Source organism: Apaloderma vittatum, unplaced genomic scaffold (genome assembly GCF_000703405.1).
Source record: "Apaloderma vittatum isolate BGI_N311 unplaced genomic scaffold, ASM70340v1 scaffold13142, whole genome shotgun sequence".
Lineage (NCBI taxonomy): Eukaryota > Metazoa > Chordata > Aves > Trogoniformes > Trogonidae > Apaloderma > Apaloderma vittatum.
This window is the reverse complement of record NW_009703186.1, coordinates 58372-78289: the sequence shown is the minus strand read 5'-3', so window position 1 is coordinate 78289 and position 19918 is coordinate 58372. Positions and strand designations below refer to the sequence as shown.

Here is a 19918-nt window from a genome sequence, read left to right as displayed (position 1 = left end):
CCCTAATAGTCTCTGATTCTGTCCTCTGCTCCCTCTAAGAAACTCCTCCTTTGGCTTTTTCCTCACCTGCCCTGTCTTGGCTGTGTAGGTTGCACTGGAGAGGGGACATGTGTTGGTGAAGGGTTGAGGGACACGGCCCGGTGCCCTGGCTTTCCCCCAAGGGGAAAAGGGAGACTTGTGTGCTGTGAGTCACCCGGCCCCGGTCACAAAAGTGGGGCGAAGGAATGTCACCTCCGGTGTGCCTGGTGAGGAAGTCCCCAGGGCGGTAGTTCAGATACAGGAGCTTCCCATGAGGAGAGGTGGATCCCACCGGAGATGCCTTCCTTCTCAAGTTGTCCCAGAAACGAGGATGGGCGGTTGCGGCGCTTTGCTCCCCTACCACAGGCAGGGGAGGACGTTTCTCGCCCTGGTGCTGGGCCCAGCCATGGTGTGACACGGCTGCAGAAGTGACCCCTGAGGACCGTGGAAACCCCCCAGCGAAGAACATGCCGTGTCAGGATGTTTTCAGGGGGCAGAGAGGTGTGACGCCTCCAGAGCTGGGAAAGGAGGTTGGAAGGAGGGATGTTTGAGTGGAAGAGAGAAGCTGAGTGGAAGTTTCACAGAGAGGTGAGGAAGGTGTACCTGAGGACAAAGCGGTGGTGCAGGTAGAGATACAAATTAATTGGTGAGGCAGGGACAGAAGAAGGGAGGGCAGGGTGGATCAGCATGGATCCTGCTCTCAGATAGCCCTGTGTTGTAATCCTAACTCATCAGCTGATGGATTGGGGGAGGAATGAGTAAGTAAGCTGTGGAGCAGATTGCTAAAAGGTGTTACCGCGTCTGTCATGAGACATCTTGAAGGAAAGATTGGACATGCACCTGTCAGGACTTAACAAGTTTTAGGGCTCATCTTGAACACCTCTCCTTATCCCGTTTTTCTGTGATTACATGAAATCCCATCCTAGTAAGAATGGTTTTCGTCATCTGTTTGATATGGTGTATATGGAATCTTCATCCTTGATAATTTTTGAAATGCTGCTGGAAAAAGTGTTGAATAACGTGGTGCAATGTCAGGTTCAGCCCTGCTTTGCGCAGGGGTTCGGACAAGGTGGCCTGGAGGGTTCCTTGCCAGCCTGAGCTGTTCTGTGTTCCACACTACCAAAATGAGCTAGATTTATTATGAGCAGTTACTGATGTTTTTAGTATTAACCTCCTCACTGCATTCTGGAGCTGAAGAACTTGACACGCGGGATAAGTGAACTCACCTCTTCAGTCAATGCTTCCTTCAGTGATTAAAAATGTAACACTGACTGAAAGCAGCTGAACAGTGCATTGAATTGAATGTGGAGGTCTTCATCTTTCTTCTGACTTGAAGACCTTTGCAATTACTGGAAGTACCAGGCTGTGCATAAAACCAACTATTTGCAGGATGTTTTGGCTTGATTTGGTCATTACTTTTTGTTCTACAACTTTTGGTGGGAGGGACACTGTTTAATTTTTATAATAGCCTGATGTTGATAAAATATTTTTTCATGTGAGGAAACAGAGGTGGTTTTTTTCAGTCGTTTGTTTTTTTCTTTTTTTTCTTGGAGAGAGCTTTAGATTCACAGTCTCTCTGTGAGCTGGGTGTTACAAAATCAGAGCAAAAAGGCACTCTCTGTCCCACAGAACTTAGAGTGGAGCAGCTTTTGGGATCATCTACTTCTGTGGAGTGACCTGATTCTCCTTTGCACTGTGCAGTCACTAACAGCAATGCAAAGTGATGGTAAAATGAGGATATCACCTAAGTTTGTATAAACTGTGTGAAGTACACAAATTACTTGCAAGACAGAAGAGAATTAGGCCAAAGTTATTTCTTCATCATTTTCCTGGAACTTGACTTCTTGCTCCCCAGCAATATAGCACTTCTGTCTTGACTTATCTCCAGGCACTGGCCGAAAAAGGCCTTAAGAAGTGTCTTAATTTTGAAGTAAAAATTTTGTGTAAGCAGTCATGCTAAAACCAAGGGAGATACTTACGTGAAAATAGACTTTTTTCCTTCTGTTTCCAGAAGCCACAATAGTGGTGCTATTAAAGAGACCTCCTGAATGTTAGCTTAACGTTTGATTACTGGTTTATTTCAGCGGCATTAGCTGCTATTCCAGAATTTGTCAAAGCAGCAACAACAAAAATTTGCACATGCTGGTGTTTTGTTGCAGTGATTTAAAATGGTGTTCTTAAATAGAAAAATTTCCAAGAATAACTGCCAAACTGCTTGAATAATTTATTATTTGTATTATTTTTGAACAATGTGCTTAATAACTGAGACCAAGACTTTGAGAAATTATTTCCCAGGGCTTTTCCACCTCAGCTTGTATTTAGACATCTGAAAAACTGAACCTGCAAAAATTCAGTAGGTTTGAGGAATGTAGCTGATGTTCCTGTGTTTGGAAATCTTTTCCAGCATGCAGAAACGTGTGATCTGTAGCCTACTGCATGCAGTTTCTGTATAACTTTTTATTCTTGGCTTCAGATTTGTCTTTCTCATTTTTGCCTGTGCATTTCACGTGCTGTTGAAACACAAAACAATGGGGATGAGCACTGTGTAGATACAAGATAGTTTGTTGACGTTAATTTTGAAGGTAAAACACATAACACCAGATATTTTTGAAAAGCAATATGTTTACAATTCCTGAAATAATAGCTTAGCATAGAAAACTCTCAAAATCATGCCCACTGTCCTTGTAGGGAAGTTCTACACAAAGCTTCTTTATAGTCTTGATACCTATTTCATTGACTTGGCCCTCTCTCCATTCTTAGGGTATTTTTGTTCTCTTTATTTGAAAACAGTACTTTGTATTACAAATCTCCTTACATGCTGAGATATCAAAGTAGTTTCCCAAATGCATTGACAGCTGGTGTCTCTAAAGTAGGAAGTATTGTAGCAGGCGTTTTGGGGTTTTTTTTTTGCTAAGGCACGTTGGCAAGCTGAAACGTTGAGAGCTTTAGAGTTACTCAAAGTATGGAAGTGCTCCTCTGCAATGCCTAGAACAGAACCCAAGGACACGTACTTCAACCACTGAGCAACACTGATTTCTGGCTTTAATGAAATGATAGTTAATCTTTGGCCAGAGTTCTTGAAGGATGTTGATTTGGAGTTTTTCAGGACAAACTTAAAGTCTGAACAGAGTTTGGCAGAGAAAAGTAAATGCCTTAGGGAAGTATACATGCCTTCTGTTAAAATAGTGGAGCAACTTAAAACTATCTTATATCTTTGAAAAAAATTTCCCAGTTTTGAACCAGGATACTTCAGGTACATTATAGATTCCTCTAACAGGAGGATAGATAAAGCACTTGCTCTGTTACAGGACTGACATGATTATGGAACTACTGGAGTTTATATGTGCCCCTAACATAAGCAGATGGAACTAATTAATGTCCTGTAAGTTAGCTGTACAGATGGAAAGACATTGCCAGTTAGTATCAAATAGATTGGATTTACCAAAGTTAAGACTAAGGATGGATCGTTACTTTGTTAAAGTAACAGCCTTTCCTCTTTTGTTGTTTTCATGATCTAGCAAATTCTGGAGCTCAGCATTATTCTGAGATGCCTTTGTTTCCCATCTCTGGAGCTGTGTTAGCAACGTAACTCATTGTTCCTGATGATGCCACCAAAACAAACCAAGGGAATTCATGTCTTTAAGATAACACAAGTCATCATGTTCTTTCCCTCTCCTCCACGCCCAACCCCACATTTGCTGACAAGGATGAGCTAGCAGAATGGAGAAAGTACGGGGTATCTCGGAGCGGGCGTGTGCTTCTCTGCCCGTTGTTGTAGATGAACACTCGGTTGTTTGGTTGAGTACGTCAGCTAGCTTTGGCAGCGGCCCTTTAGGAGTTGCTCAAGACAGCTGAGAGTGAATAATACTCTGTAAATTATCTCCTGGAAAGGGGTGCTTTTAATGCAGTCTGACATTAGAGAAGTAAAGTGAGCAAGCAGTGGTGTTTGACCCAGAGTCCTTAAAGTGGTTTGGATTACTGTAGTCATCAGGCAGATATTCAGGATATTGCTTATGTTGGAAGGAATGCCTGTTCGATACAGCAAGAGACTGGGAGTCAGGATTTGGCCATAGCATTTTATCACTGTTTTGAGATTCTGAATAAACAGAATCATGCAAAGGTAAAGGCTTCTTATTTCTGATTTATTTGTAATTTTTGCGAACATCTATTTAGAATTGTTATGATTCTTTTTAATATTTTCACTCAGACTAAAACCATTTGCTTTTTTTCTTTCATTGAAGACTCGGTCTTTGCTCAGCGTGTTTGAAGAAGATGCAGGAACCCTTACTGAATATACAAACCAGTTGCTTCAGGCAATGCAACGAGTCTATGGTGCTCAGGTAATTTTTCATTTGTATTTCTTTTGTTCAATGGGGTGTAGAAGATAAAGTGCTGTTATAATCCCGTTATTTACAGGAAAGTTGCCAAGTGCCTGCACCTCCTGTGGTTTGGGAGGAGTTGTGCCTGCTTTCCATCTGATATCTCAGCCCCTCCCCACCTCAATGTTTAGAAAGGTCATCTGCATGGAAAAAAAAAATATCTCCCCCTTTGTCTGTCTCCAGATAATTAATGAAAGAAAAACTGTGGTATGTCCTTATCTTACGGTACATCACAAAGTTGACAAAATTGCTTGCCGAAACCCAGACACAATAAAAAGATCGGTATTCACACTGACTTTAAGACATTAGGCATCCAACTTAGATGCTGTGACTCACCGTTTGGCAGGAGCTGTCTACATCCATTGATTACAGAGAGAGTGTATGCTTTGAGTCATACAGAAGTAGAGTAGCTAAAGTAGTCAGTGTGAAAAAATGGGAGCAGGGGTAGAAAAAAAGAACAGTTTCTAAAGTACTTACATGACCTAGATGACTAAATTCCCTTGAAAGTAAAGCTTGTAAGGTAAATCATATTCAGTGCTTTAGAAAATATTTTTTAAAATCTGAGTGATTTTCAGTGAAGTTAGGATTCCCATGTGCATAAAACTAGGTATTTCAGAATACCCTATCTAGGTCTTTAAAGACATACACGGTATCTCATGGAACTTTTGCAAGTATTCATGTAGGTTAGATGCCTGAGTTTCTTAGAAACATCAGCTCCTCTATTCTTAAACGCGTAAATCGGAGGACCCAGAGACATGTTCTCTCACAGCCCAGAAAGTCAGTCGCATCCTGGGTTGCATCAAAAGATGCGTGGCCAGCAGGTTGAGAGTGGTGATTCTCCCTCTCTACTCTGTTCTTGTGAGACCCCACCTGCAGTATTGTGTTCAGCTCTAGGGCCCCTCAGCATAAGAAAGATGTGGACCTGCTCAAAGCGGTCCAGAGGAGGGACATGCAGATGATCAGGGGGCTGGAGCACCTCTCCGATGGGGACATGCTGAGACAGTTGAGGTTGTGCAGCCTGGAGAAGAGAAGTGTCTGGGCAGATCTTATAGCTGCCTTCCAGTACTTAAAAGGGACCTACAGTGTAGTAACAAGGGGTAAAAGCTTCACACTGAAGGAGGGTAGATTTAGATGAGATATTAGGAAGGAATTCTTTGCTATGTGAGTGGTGAGACACTGGAACAGGTTGTCCAGAGAACTTGTGAATGCCTCATCCCTGGAAATGTCCAAGGCCAGGCTGGATGGGGCTTTGAGCAACCTGGTCTAGTGGGAGGTGTCCCTGCCCATGGCAGTGGGGTTGGAACTGGATGATCTTTAAGGTCCCTTCTAAGACAAACCATTCTGTGATTCTGTGATGAGAAGATTGGGGATATTTTGAATTTACTAGAAGACTGAGTAGTTGATTCTTATGTTACCAGGAATCAGTCCAGATATAAAACTACTGCATGTGTATGTCCATTTAGTGGGATTGCTCCTTTGTGTGGCTGATAGTGTGACTTGAAAGAGCCATCTGCCCAGAATCTAGCTACCTACACCTGAAAGATTCAGCTTTGGAGAGCTTCAGAAACTTCATGTCCTGAATCCTTGTGCAAATACAGAATCATCAGGCTAACGACACAGTTTCAGTACTTAGAAAACAATACAGCGTGTAGCCAGGGGCTGGAGAGGTGACACGAAGTCAGCACTGAAAGTCAATGATGAGCGTTTTGGTAGAGTCACTGAGCTCTAAGAGTAGCAAGAGTGTGGGCGCGTTGCACTGTAGAAACTTGAGACCAAAGAGCAGATAGGGTTGGAATGGATGAAAGAAGGAAATAGGAGGATAAATATGGTTTGATTATGAAGTGTCCAACTTGGGCGCTATGTGTTATGACTTTTTTAGGATAGCGTTTTAGGAAGCAGTTGCTCTGGACTGCGATTCATGAAAAAATGCTTTGTCTGCTTCTGTTTGCCTGCTTCCATCTTGGTTTTCAGCCTTCTCCATTTCTGTTGCCACACAGTTTCCTCTTTCTACTCACTGCCTCAGCGCATTTACCCATCTGTACTCGCAGTAGTACTGAGTTTATTTGGTTTTCCCAGCATTTCTTGGACACTTCCTGCTTTAGTTTAATCTAAGTATTCAGTCACTTGTGAATGTTGGATGATGCCATTTTGAGATGGGAGGCACATAGCAGTTATTTAAAGTTGAGCTTTGTAAGGATGTGGAGGAAGGCACCCTGCGCTTCCACTGACTTAGGAAATTTCGGGTTTAGCAGCTAGCATTAGGGACTTTACCAAGACCACTGGCTCAGTATTTAGTGGTTTTAGTGTTGCTGCTTGTTTCTTGGGTATCTCTGGGTATTGTGACTTCAGTTTGGGTTTGTACTCTCAGAATCTAGTAGTAGCAAAAAAATGACACTGCAGTAATAAGAAAGCTTAAGTAGATGACACTAATTATATAAGCAGAAAAGAAAATTGAAACTTTATGTATAGGAAGACAAGCACGTAATTTTACTGAGCATTGCAATGTCATTATATCCTTTACAGGAGCTGTTTCTGAATATTTCAAAGGAAGACACACTTTCTGACTAAATTAATCCTCAATATACGAGAGGCACACTCCTTACTACAAAGTTTTATGATTGCAGTTGCTGTAGAAAGGGAAGTGTAGTGCTGAATTGCCCACTCAACATAAATGGACAGTTAAGAAAAGTGTTAAGGGTAAAATTTCTTTGCTGCCTCATCACAAGTTGAGAGAAAATCAACTTTTGTGTTGTCGGGGCCTCGATAGCTGCATATTAGGAAGTGCTACTAACCCTTTTTATTTTGAGAGGGAACGAAGTGTAGTAGAGAGACTGTAGAAGTTGAGAGTATTGAGAACCCAAGTTCTGAATTAGCTTTTTATTTTCCTGACTTAAATTTTGTCTTTGCAAAGTCATTGTCATCCCCTGCTCTGGATTCCTTATCTGTAAACTAGGAATTGCAGTTACTGACCTACTTGGAAGCAATGGCCATAAAAATGGCTGGAATTACAGTCATGGCAGTCAGACAAGACAGCAGTGAATTGTACCAATCCACAGTATTAAAAAATTGGGGTTTACTCCCCCTCAAAACAGTTATTAAAGTTTAAAGAAACGTTAATCATATTTTCTTACTAACTACATTCTAAACCTCAAAATTTCCCAGATGTCTCAACCATATTTTCAAGATTTTTTGGAGGAATTTACTTACAAGTTTGGTATTTCTTGTGATGACAACTCAGATTTTCATGTAATTCAAACCACTGTAGCTTACGATCAAAGAACAATAGCAATGGTTCTGAACAGATGCAGTGCAAAGTCTCAGGGGAGTAGCAATTAGTACCAACTGCATGCTGTTAATTATTCATGTGGATACATGGAGATATTTGTCCCAAAACACTGTGTTGTGCGCAGAGCAGCAGTAGTTTTGCAAATTGACAGCTCAAGCTGCTCTAAACACTCGGATTGGTGAGTTTGAAAGGGATGTGAGAAAGAGAGATACTTGCAGAAGTATTTGCCTAGAGCTTTTCCTCCTTTCCTGAGTGTTTTAAAATCTTTTTGAACATTGCCCTTTTTTTTCCCTCTCCCCTTTTTTAAGCCACAGATTTCTACCGGGCGCTGGCGACCTAACTTTTCAGACTTAGATGTACTCGAACAGGACTTAGTTTTGCATGCCTGTAACTTTTATAATGACCGTAGGACAGTGGTTGGGGTGGGTGTGTATGTTGGGATGGACTTCAGTAAGTGATGTAGATGAACCTTTGAAATCACTTGAAACTTAGTTTTATCCCAAGAGCGAGAGGAGGGATCCACAGCATCCGATCGCTGCCCACTCAGGAGCCCACTCCACACAGGAACTGAATGTATGAGCTGTGCTTGAGGAGCGAGGTTTGGTTGATCTGGCAAGTGTGTAAATATAGTGAAGCTTTTTTATATTTCTTCACCAAATAAACCACGTCCATGTAAGTACATACTGTACTTCCTGCTGTAGTTCTCCTGTCTGTGCTGTGGTACCCTGAAATAGCACATTAGTGCTCTTAGAGAGAAAATCTTCCTTACAGAGCTTGTTCTTGTAGTTCTTGGGGTTGGACTAGATCACCTTTAAAGGTCCCTTCCGACCCAAAACATTCAGTGATGCTATAATTCTTCCTCCCTGCAAGCAAGCCCTGATGATGCAACTAGCATTACTGCTCTCTGATTTCTGTGACTGATTTCTGGACATTGTACTACCTGAGCAATACATAACGCAGCAAACAGGGACTGTTAGAAAACTTCATTTACTTAACTTGCATGCTGAGGCTCTTGCAGTGGTGTGTGAGCAAAGTTTACATTCCTGGCTTCCCACTGCCATCATAAATGATTTTTTCAGAGCTTTGCTATCATCTCCAGTTCTTCATACCGTGGAAATGGCTCAGCTGGGATCTTCAGTTGCAAGAAAATGCATTTAGAAACTCAGGAGAGTGTTGTGTGTCTACTGACTGCTAGAAGGGATAAATAGTTAAGCAGATTAGAGGAAAGTAAGATGCAGTATTTTGTCATTGGGAAAAGGTTTCATCTCATTATTCCTGACAAATCTGTCTAGGTGCTGAAAGCAGGGATGGCAGAAGGGCAGTATAAAGAAGCCCATGTTGGCTTAATCAGTATATCCAGAGAGAGAACAGCACGGGAATTGTGAAGGGTGATACTGTTGAGCATCTGTGTCTCTTGAGTAGTTGTCTTGTGATTCCAGAGTCACACGGGCAAAGCCACAACAGCCTCTAGCCTCACTGGCTTTTTATGTCCAGGCTCTTAAAGAAACTCCTGGCAATTATGGAATGGTCTTGGGCCATGTGTAGCTATTGGGACAGCTTGTATCTGTCCAGAGCTATTTTAGGTAGTGCTTTATACCAGTGTTATTTTTCTCCTCAAATTCGTGACAACTCATGTCTGCATTTTTCAACAGTGCTGCTTATTTCATCTTCCTACATACTGACTTTACTAGGCTGTAACGCAGCAGATAGGTGTCAGGCTCTCCAGGACATGCATAGATTTTCATATTTATTATGTTGCATAGCTAACCCCAAGCGCTCAGAATTCTTAAATTAGTTCTTGCTTAACTGACAAGTAAACACTGATACAGTTTGGGGTTTTTTTTAATTGCTTTATTTTCATGTCTGAGGGAAAAATTGTGTTGCCTTTTCAAACCACAAGCCTTTTCTTCCCCCAGAGGTTTTAAAACAATAAAGTTTAAGTTAGCATTTTGTAAACTTTCAGTTCCACATAAAGAAGTTTCAACAGAGCATTAGATAGGATAAACACAGTTTTCAGCACAGACTTCTGTGAAATATCATATATATTATCATTCTGTATTCGTCGTAAGTTTGCATTATATACCTCTGCACTTCCTGAGGTGTATTTACCATACGTTGCTAACAGAGGTAGGCAAAGCATTATCACATGAGAACTAATTTATTTACAAAGCTGTGGGAGTTGGTTTTGCTACTGCCTATGAGGTTGGACTTGTCACCATGCCTGGAAGCGAGTTAAAATTGTTCTAAGCAGGATCTGGAGATCTGAGTACTACAAGGAGGCATAAATGCATGTAGTAATTGTTTTGCGAGAAACTGCAGAGATTCTTCCCCGACTGAACTAGCCACCCTGTTTCTCAAAGCTGTTAAATTATCCTTTGCTGAGCTGTTCACATTTGTGAGGACTGAATCAGCAGCAGGACAAGCCATATGTTAGCCTGATCTTGTAAAGTGCTGGGCAGCCTGAGCACCCTGGTGAGGCTTAGCTCCTCTCACCTTTGGCTTCATGTTTCCAAGCTCTTTAATAAGCAAACCTAAGCCTGTAGGACTGTCACATTTACTAGATTGCTGGAGAGCTCTGTTGTGTAGGAAGATGATGTGCACATGTAGACAGAGCTGCATAAAACTTGTATCAAGACCCAAATCCTGCTGTGCTGTGCTTAGTTTTGAAGGTAAATGTGTTCCCTAGTTCTAAGAAGATGAGAAGGCTGCAACTGCCTTGTAGACCTGCTTCTTCAACCACCTAGCTGTTCATTGTTGTTTTCTCGTTTATGAGGTATTGAGCTTTCCCAGATATAAGTTAAAATTTATTATATGTCATCCTGTATGTACAGAGTGCATGAATAAATTCCTTTACCAGTATCTTACTTGTTTACATGAAGAAGCCTTTGGCAGTGCTGTGTGCTGGTTACTTGCAGAGTTTTAAAAATGCCAGCTTTAGCTGGAGTAGGAAAGTAGCTTTGCAGAAAGCTTGATTATACTAGGATTGGAATTGAATGTGCTAGAATAGCTCTCTGTCTTTAGAAGTTAATTTATAGCTCAACTTAATCCTTTACATGCCCTCAAATCTGGAGTCTGTTAAACAACTGTCAGTAGAAATATCTTCTGACTTCAGCCTACTAGCCCTCAGAGTTTATTTTGGAAAAATATGAAAAGAGACTCTGAAAAGTACTGGACTGCGTCACTAGTAAATGGTTAATGACACAGAGATTTTTTTACAAATGGGTTACAGAAAAAAACCACGCTGTCTTCTGATGGTATGAACAGCTTGATGAATAAAGGTGATAATGAAGAAGGTGGAATCAACCCAGAAAAATCACATGCCTTTGCTCTGGCACTAGATTAGAAAATAACGGTTGGACATTTTCTTGCTGATTTATTTGGAGGCAGGATGAGGTACTGAAATAACTTGAGAATTAAACAATGTTTTTTAATCTGTTGGTTTTTTCATTTCTGCTGGATTAATGCTAGATTCAAGACATCACTTTCATTGCCTTATCTATGTGAACTGGTGTTAGTGAACTCTATAAAAATATTTTCCTAGGACTACCATGCCCTAGCATGCCAGCCAAGGTTAAAAAAATAAAATAAAAAAGTCAGCACATCTGGAACTGTAACTGTTTGCTCGATACCTATTCGCATACAGTCCTTACTTTTTCTAGTATACTTCTTTACATTAGTGCTGCAATGTTTTCTCTGCTAAGTAAAATCATCTAATGAAAACAAGTGTATTTGTGAGGCCCAGTACTGGCTAATTTTGCCTTCATTTAGAATACTTGGATACTTGTTCAGGATTTTATTGGGTTTCTTCCTGATACATCATCTCATCTGTAGCTCTCCCCTCTGGAAATGTTTGATGAACTGTAAAATGTCAAAGTAATTTGGAAGAAGTGTGAGCAGGCAGTCAGGGTTGTATAGTAGCTTTTCTTTTGCTGTAGTGGACTGAATTTAAGTCACTTTGGGATGAAAAAAATGAATGTTGCTGTGCTCCGTGGGAAAATGTCTTGGAAATAGATTAAAACCTGTTAAAATAATTAGCCTGGATTTAGTGAATCTGTCAATTGAAGCAATGCAAATAACTTCTAAGTGTTGAGACTGATTAGCACCAGTGGAGGGGGTGGAGGAGGCTGATTAGGAAGAAATGGGAGGAGGATTAAACCAAACTTTCCCAGATTAGTGTGTTCAGCAATGCAGTATTACCACTAGGTCAGCAGAGCACGTTGCCGGCTTCCTGTTCCTTATGCAATGTGGCTGGGTTTCAATTAGCTGACTTACTTTGCTTAGTTTACAACTGTTTTGGGGCGAGGGTGTGCGTTTCGTTGTTGGTTTGTTTGTTTTTTTTCCCTAGTGATCTACTGAATGGTTTTGTATCTCTAATGGGAACAAAGTCTGACAGAGATTGGGAGGGAGGATGAAGGACCCGGGGTAATGCTTTCAAACAGGCAGGACTTGAGTATCAAGCTTGTTCGTGGTTCTGACACGAAGAACTAAGCCTTTAAATGAAACACATGACCTGCTGGCCTCAGTGTGATACCAGTGATGTGTGGAACTGTTGTCTCAAAATCCCAAAGTAAATTTTATGTCAGGACCTCCCAGCAATTTATTCTGTACCTGGAGCATGCCGTGAATGTCTGCTCAGGGTCAGTACATGAGTGTTGTCACCCGATCATACACTTGATATGATGTTGATAACTTACATCTCTTTGAGATGCTGAGGGTTTATGTATTCCCCTGTTAGCCTGTCACATACTGAAGAGGGCTCCTGGGGAGTGGTGATCACTAGATGCCTCTTCCATACACCTCTTTGCACTGCCTAGCCTCACACTGCCTCACACAGATGAGTAATGGTGCTCTTTCTTACTCTTTGGTTATCAGGTGAGGAAACTGAAGGTCTGGTAGTCTTTAAAAACCAGACTGGTGGAAGCTTTGAGGGTGGCTCACACAAAGCAAGAGGATGCCTTTGATATCGGCCCGTTATTCTGAAGCTTCTTTTAGTGTTAGCAGGTTTAAGCCAGAAGCAGTTATTTTCCAAATTTAGAACGGACCACATGGTTGTGGACTTTGCAGGAATAAGTTATCTGAAAGAAAAAGGGAAAAAAGAGGCACATTACTAACACTCAATTAATTTCAAAAGATTTCTCTTGCTGTGACCCAGCTGTACAACTGGCAGATGGTGTCACAGCTGCTGTGTGAGAACTTGGTCTTCTTGCAGTGCTTACTCAGTGCTATCTTTGAGGTTGTGTTCATGAAAAGGACCTCTGATTCTTTTTGTAATCTTAAATTCATCTTTGGACTCTGCACACATGCAAACCAGCCCTGTGGTCATCAGTCCACACAGAAGGAGTCTCATCCTTCCTGTCATCAAGTCATTGCTTGCTGGCTCCCCCTTGGACAGTGGCAAAGGCTCTCAGATGTTCTTACAGCCTGGGGGCAGGTAGTTGAGGCTCATTCCTGTCCTTGCTTGAGCCCTTAACAAGGTTTGTTAGTTTGTTATGAGGCACAACATCCTGTTCCATCCACTGGCTTGGGAAATAACTTAAATGGTGAGTGTTTGTATAAAGCTTTTTTGTGTAAAAAAATAGTGTCTGCGTAACCAACGTGTAAATCTGACGTGGATCCTTGGCATTATTGTTGTACCAAAGGGCAGCACACGTGGTCTGAGAAACCATGAGCTGGGAATAGTCACCAGATGTACGTAACCTTGAGTTGGGACCCGTTCTGAGTTTGGACTCAGTTCTGAGCCCTTGTTTGTACTTTGGAAGGCCTCCTCTCTCCCATCTGCAGCCACCTCTGAGCATTATCACCGTAGCATTGTGACATGGTCAGAATTAGCTCACTCCCTTTTCCTGCCATGTGTCACATGCAGCTGCTCTTGCCTAGGCTGTGGCTATGAATCGTCGTTCTTTCTGAGCTCTTGGGCACACTTAAGGCTCTGGCTTAGCATTTGGGCCTTGCTGTCTGTATTAAACCCTCCTTCCTAGCACACCAGGAGGGCGCAGAAGCACGAGGCTGTAATGCAATGTGTCAGAGGTGGCATCAGGCCAAAGTAAAGGGTGTTTCAGAATCTCAGTCCCAGCTCATTAACTGTGCTGTGTTCTGCCTGCTCAGGATGACAGAGGATGGGGAGAGTACTAACTGAGACCTTGTTTTAATGGTTTTCTGCTGGGGTGCATAAACCATAAAGGATTTATGCATGAAGGGTGCTATTAAAGCAGCTCAGAGGTTGCTCAGAGTTCTACAAACTCTCTATGGCCTTATGTATTTGGGAAGAGGAATAGATTATGTTAAGATGTAAAATGAAATTGGAAGAAAAGTAATTTGCTGCATTACTGAGGAAAAGAAGGATCTGACAGGGGCTAAGATGGATCCCAGTTTCTCCTTCCCCTTTTTCTTTTATTCCAGCTTTGTCTTTGTTAACAAATCAGGAACAGTGAAGCTGATGTACTGTTGGTAGGAATACATCGAGTAAAGATGGACATATCCGAATGCTTCTCTGTTTTTTTTTCAACTGTGAGGCAAAATTGTACAACATCCCTACAAGTCTTGCTTTGTGTGAGCACATCTTAAGGATGTGTGTGCTGTCAGCGGCCAGTCTAGCCCTGAGAATACAGAACTATGTGCTGTGTCAGCTTAGAGCACTGTAATTACACCAGTGCGTTCCCCGAGCGTGATGATTAACTAGTATGAAACATTCTTATGCTGGTATGACAGCTTACATGTTTGAGGTTGTTACAGTTTGGGGTATTTTGGGGGGTGAGGGGGAACCCAAGCCCCAAATTAAACCCCAAATCCTACCTCTATTCAAAGTAATTAAAAAAACTGTGTATTGATTAAGGGTGAAGTGTACTTGTTACTACTGCTTCTCTGTGCAGGTATTTTGGGACTGATTGTTTACGTATGACTGAATGTTTGTGTAAGTAGATGGAGATTCAGTCAAGAAGCTGGTAATAAAGTAGTAGTAACAGCAGAGCTAAAGACCTTTCATTATTTCTATTAACACGTCGCTTTTGTTTGTAGAATGAAATGTGTCTGGCCACACAGCAGCTTTCAAAGCAGCTCCTTGCCTATGAAAAGCAGGTATGCTCAACATATGATTTTGATTTCTCTTCACACTCAGCACTTGTGAAGCAGTCTGTGTCAATAATGTGATATCCAGAAGTGTATTTGCTTTACTTGGTCTCATGTGAAAACTGTTGTCAAACTCCCCAGGATGTTCAAGGGAGTTAGGTCACTTCTGAGAATCTTAGCAATTAAGAAAAGAAAGGGCAAAGTGTGATTTACTAAATGTATGAAGATGCAAATCAGTCTGTTTCTATTGTATGACTTTAAAATCAGGATAATAAGTATTAACTGTATGTTGTCCACAATCCTTTAATTTAAAACAAGAGGAGCAGGATAAAAGAATATGTATTAATGAGTTGCAAGTTTCCATTTAGTTTTATTGTTTCTTGCATTTTGTAGTAATATTCATTACCCTTGTAGTAAAACACATGTTGTATTTTATACTCATCTTTATTGATTTATAGTCTGAATTTGTGTTTCTATTTTCAGCATTTTGCCTTAGGTAAAGGAGATGAAGAAGTGATATCCACCCTTCATTACTTTTCAAAAGTTGTGGATGAGGTAATTCAAATTGCCAATATCCTCTTTTTACAATGTATTGATGTTTTTTCTTTTGGTCTTTGTCCTTCTGATTCAGAGCCTTTCTACTGAAGGCTAGATTGTGCCTAGGCTTTATAACACCGTTTAACTGGGGATAAAGTTTAAGTGTAATGTCACCCTTTTGTAATGGTTAGAGCTGTTCCCGTGGCTTCACCCAACATGCTGTCCTCAGAGCAAAGCTGAACTGGGGGAATTAGAAAAGAGACTGAAACAAGACATGTCATCTATGCTGGGGCCATTCTTTTAATTAATTCCATTTAGAAACGACACACTTTTAAGCTTTAAACACTGCAGTTTGAGCCAAAACTTGCCAAGGATGGATGCCGGGCAGCTGTGAATTCATAAAGTTGTGATTTCATTGCTGTGAGATCACACAGAATCCAGAGGTGTCTGAGACAGGCTGCAGAAATGCAGGTCAGGTTCTACAGGTGTGTGCATGGAACACTTCTGTGCCCTGTAGGCTGCTGCTCAGTGCTGGGAGTCTCTCTAAATGCTTGTGTTGGACCTGCCCATATAACATTTCAATATAATCTTAGTATCTAGGTCCTCATTGCTTAATTGTCATTTGTAACATCCCTCTTTCTGTTGTGAGCACGGCTGTGCAATCTGAAAAGTGTTGTTCTTCTTGTTAGTCTGCTTTCAGCTATCGTTAAGAAGGCACATGGCTGTACTGAGGTCTGCTGTTTTGGAGAGGGAAGGAGATAGAGTTGTGGGACAAAGAATAAGTTAGAAGCTTTGGAGCCCATGGATAATTCTAACAATACAGTGAGAGGAATCCCAAAGGTTAATTTTTCCCCTTAGGCTTCTACCACTGCACGTGTGCTCTCAGGGCATACTTGAAAAGAGCATTTGTTGTGACAAGTCTTGTGCCTGTCTCTGTGAACTATGAATAAATCAAACGAAGAACTTCCTCCTTCCTGGGCACAAGAGAACCGTCCCATTTGGGAGCAGAAATCTGAGAGCCTCTATGTTCAGCTCTGTCCATCACGTTTGCCCCCGCAAGAACCTGTGCCGTTCCTCAGGCTCCTTTCCTGTAGGTTACCTGCCCCCTGTACTCGTTTCTCAGTTGTCTGTTTTACACAGGCATTGATTTGTTTAGTTTTGTATCATAGAATCACAGAATGGCCTAGGCTGGAAGGGACCTTAGAGATCATCTAGTCCAACCTCCCTGTCATGGGCAGGGACGCCTCTCAACTAGGTCAGGCAACACATGGGGATCGAGCGGGGAAAAAAAATCATCTGGTGGGAAATTCTGCCTTCATCCTCACCTGCACAGCCCTGCCTAGGAGGAGCCTCCGGGATACCGGGAGTGAGTGGGCAGAGCATCACGTCAGCATGTGGTGCGCTCCCGGGTTGTAGGATCAGGCACTCAAGAAGCGTGATCGATGGTTGTGCGACCTGAACTCACCTCATATTCATAGCGTGCCGCCGCTGACGTGAGAGCACTGCCTTCATCCAAAACAGCATCACGCAGGTGCTTTACAGTCTGTCTCAACATGCTGAATTTTAGAGAAACAAATTAAAAAAAAAAGGAATGAGCAGCTGCTCTGAACATAGAAAAAGGGGGAGTGTCGGGAGGACGGAGCCAGGCTCTTTTCGGTGACATCCAATGACAGGACAAGGGGCAATGGATACAAGCTGGAGCGTAGGAGGTTCCACAAAAATATTAGAAAAAACATTTTCACTGTGAGGGTGCCAGAGCACTGGCACAGGCTGCCCAGGGAGGTTGTGGGGTCTCCTTCTCTGGAGACATTCAGAACCCGCCTGGACATTTTCCTGTGTGACCTACTGTAGGTGATCCTGCTCTGGCAGGGGGGCTGGACTAGATGATCTTCTGAGGTCCCTTCCAGCCCTTGACATTCTGTGATTCTGTGAAATAGGAATGAGACTGGTTGTTGTGGTTGCCCCCTGTTGTGATTGTGTGCTGGGTAACTCTCAGGAATGGAAAGAGATTCTAGTCATGGTGCTGGGACTGTAACGCTGTGGTGTAGAAACTAACGAAAACTGGCTAATAAAGGCTAATTACAGATTAAATCCAGTTGGGTGAAGCACTAGCATTAATGGCCAAGTGAACTGCTCTAATACGATGTGTGGGAAGTGAAAAGTTCTTGGATACTTGGAGAATACTGGGCAGGAAGTAAGCGTTTAGGGGAAAATCTATCTCACGTATCTTGTGAAATGTATTTTAAGCACCGAAGTACATTGAATGACACAATAACCCTTATTTTTTGTCTGCTGGAAAAAAAAATGGCAGGTGTGCTTCTTCAACAGCTCTAAAGTGCTATTATTTTTACTTGTTTTTATTTACACTGTTTCTTAGGGCATCCCTCTGTTCTCTGTTTCAGCTCAATATTCTTCATTCTGAACTGGCAAAACAGCTTGCAGATACAATGATTCTACCAATAATACAATTTCGGGAAAAAGATCTGACAGGTAAATTTTATTTTAAGTTTTAATTTCCCTCATATTCCTTCTTGCTTATTTCATAATAAACTGAGACATAAATGTCATGTATAATTTGTTCTTTGATGATTCACAGAAAGGATTTAGTGGTTGGTTTGGGGTTTTTTTCAGCTACGGAATTCCATTGACAGGTCCATGCTTTTACTCAAGACTTTAATTGTGCAAGTTCGCCACGTAACATTTTATGCACCATATGGTGCAAGTCAGAAAATAGGCAGCTTTGTTCCGTGGTGGGTCACTGCTCTTTCAAGAGTGTAGTTTTACTGAAGTCGTTGATGATACAATGGCCTAAAGAAGGAAAATTTAGCAGTGAATCTGGCTTGCAAACAGCATTTATCCCACTTCAAAAGTTACACTTTGTTTGAAAAACATAAGCAAGAATGCTTTTTCAACTTCAGAATGTAGTGTATTCTTTCCCTTTTAATGGATTAACTCGCTTAAAATCCTTGCCATTCAGGGATAATTCCAAGTAACTTGATTGCACAAACTTGGAAATTCTTTCCTTAAACAGCAGAGCAATAATGCAAACATTTGGTGTAATTTCAAAAGGAAGAAGCTCATATTCAAGGTCAAGGACACCAACCTACTCATTCAACAGAAACACAAGTTTTTACTGCAGTGTTTTCTTTTTTTCTTAAAAAAATAAAGCACCTGCTTCTCAATTCACCAAGTTCAGTCCTGTTTATGTACTTTTTAAAGACATTATTTTGATGGGAGACAAAACTAATACAGCAAAATATTGACTAGTTAAGATTCCTTATATCATCTCATTTGAAATTGTGAAGATGTCAATGAATGTCATGTTTATAGTATGATGTCAGATAAAAAGCAGTATTTGGATGGTAAGGTCTTGGTTCTATTAACACTTTCTGACCTCTTCAATGTGGCTTCACTGGTACCATGATTCTGCGCCCATCTTGATGGATCCTGACTCCCAGTTCTTAATAGAAGACATAAACAGAAAATGCACGTGAAGCCTGCAACCAAAGCCTCAGCTGCTTCATGAAAGAAAAAATTTCTTCAGATTTCTTGGATGTCAAAAGCTTTTATGTTCCATCTATCCATCACAGCCTCCATTCTTCTCTGATACAATCTGTAGAAAAGCATTTCTAGTAGAGACCATATTGAAATTTTATCGTGGGATTAAACAAGGAAGATTAACTGTTCTTTTTTTAAACTTTTGATCTTGTTATGTATGTGTACTGAATGCTGTAGAAACCTTTAGGTACAAGTAGCCACACCTGGAAGAAACTTCTATCGTCCTGGGTGTCGGAAGTGTTTTGCAGAGAAAAAGGTGGCAGAAAGCTGATTAATGTGTAGGTTGTTAGAAGTAGTCAGAAACCATGGTGACACTGTACGATTTTCTTATTCTTTTCACAATCCCATATTGTCTGTTCTTGTGAATGTAGCTTTTTGAGGAGGATTTTGCCAGTTGCAGCAGAGGTTGATGTTGGCACTGAGAGTAGTACCTTTTGCTCTAAGTTTGTAGAAGTTGAGTTGTCTGTTTAATTTCCCTTCTGCCTGCATCAGAATCTCGTGGCCAGTGTTCGTTATGTGAGCAGTCAGATGTGTTAGCTGCATATTTCTTCTCACAGAGAAACTTGGCAAAAAGTGTTCCATGTTGGTGGAGATTCGTACACAGGAAAGGGGCTTGACATGAATATGTCTCTGGGACTCAGATTTCTTGGTATCACATAAGCACTGGCAGGAAGTTGTTTGGAACTGCTGGTCTTTTATGATAGCAGTGGACACTTTGGAATAACGAGGACACTGAAGAGGCACTTCTTTGGGTAAATTACCCTGGCAGATAAGGAATCTTTCTCATAGTGGTGACTTGGTAAACTCACCTGACTCTTAATTTGCTCTCTGCTTGTTCATTTCTCCAGCAGCTGATCTGGTTTATCATTTTCAAGACAGGCACAACTTGTACATCTCTGCTTTGAAAGAATTGAAGTGACTTAGGCCTTAAACATGCCATAAATGGTCTCCGTTGAACAAAGAGTTGACAGCTGATTTTACTTTGAATATCTGATTTCTCTTTTCCAGAAGTAAGCACATTGAAGGATCTTTTTGGCCTTGCTAGCAACGGTATGTTTCTCTATTTTATTGTTTC

The 19918-nt window shown here is 41.4% G+C and overlaps 1 protein-coding gene across 1 annotated transcript in view; it reads left to right on the top strand.

Moving 5' to 3' along the window:
* Window positions 1–3738: 3738 nt before the first annotated feature.
* The window catches only part of APPL2 (adaptor protein, phosphotyrosine interaction, PH domain and leucine zipper containing 2), a 31311-nt gene continuing 15131 nt past the window's right edge, over window positions 3739–19918 (top strand). The window contains exons 1-6 of the mRNA XM_009864552.1: window positions 3739–3747; window positions 4260–4358; window positions 14698–14757; window positions 15232–15303; window positions 17688–17775; window positions 19852–19893. Coding sequence (XP_009862854.1) covers window positions 3739–3747; window positions 4260–4358; window positions 14698–14757; window positions 15232–15303; window positions 17688–17775; window positions 19852–19893 — 370 coding nt within the window. The remainder of the gene's footprint in view (window positions 3748–4259; window positions 4359–14697; window positions 14758–15231; window positions 15304–17687; window positions 17776–19851; window positions 19894–19918) is intronic.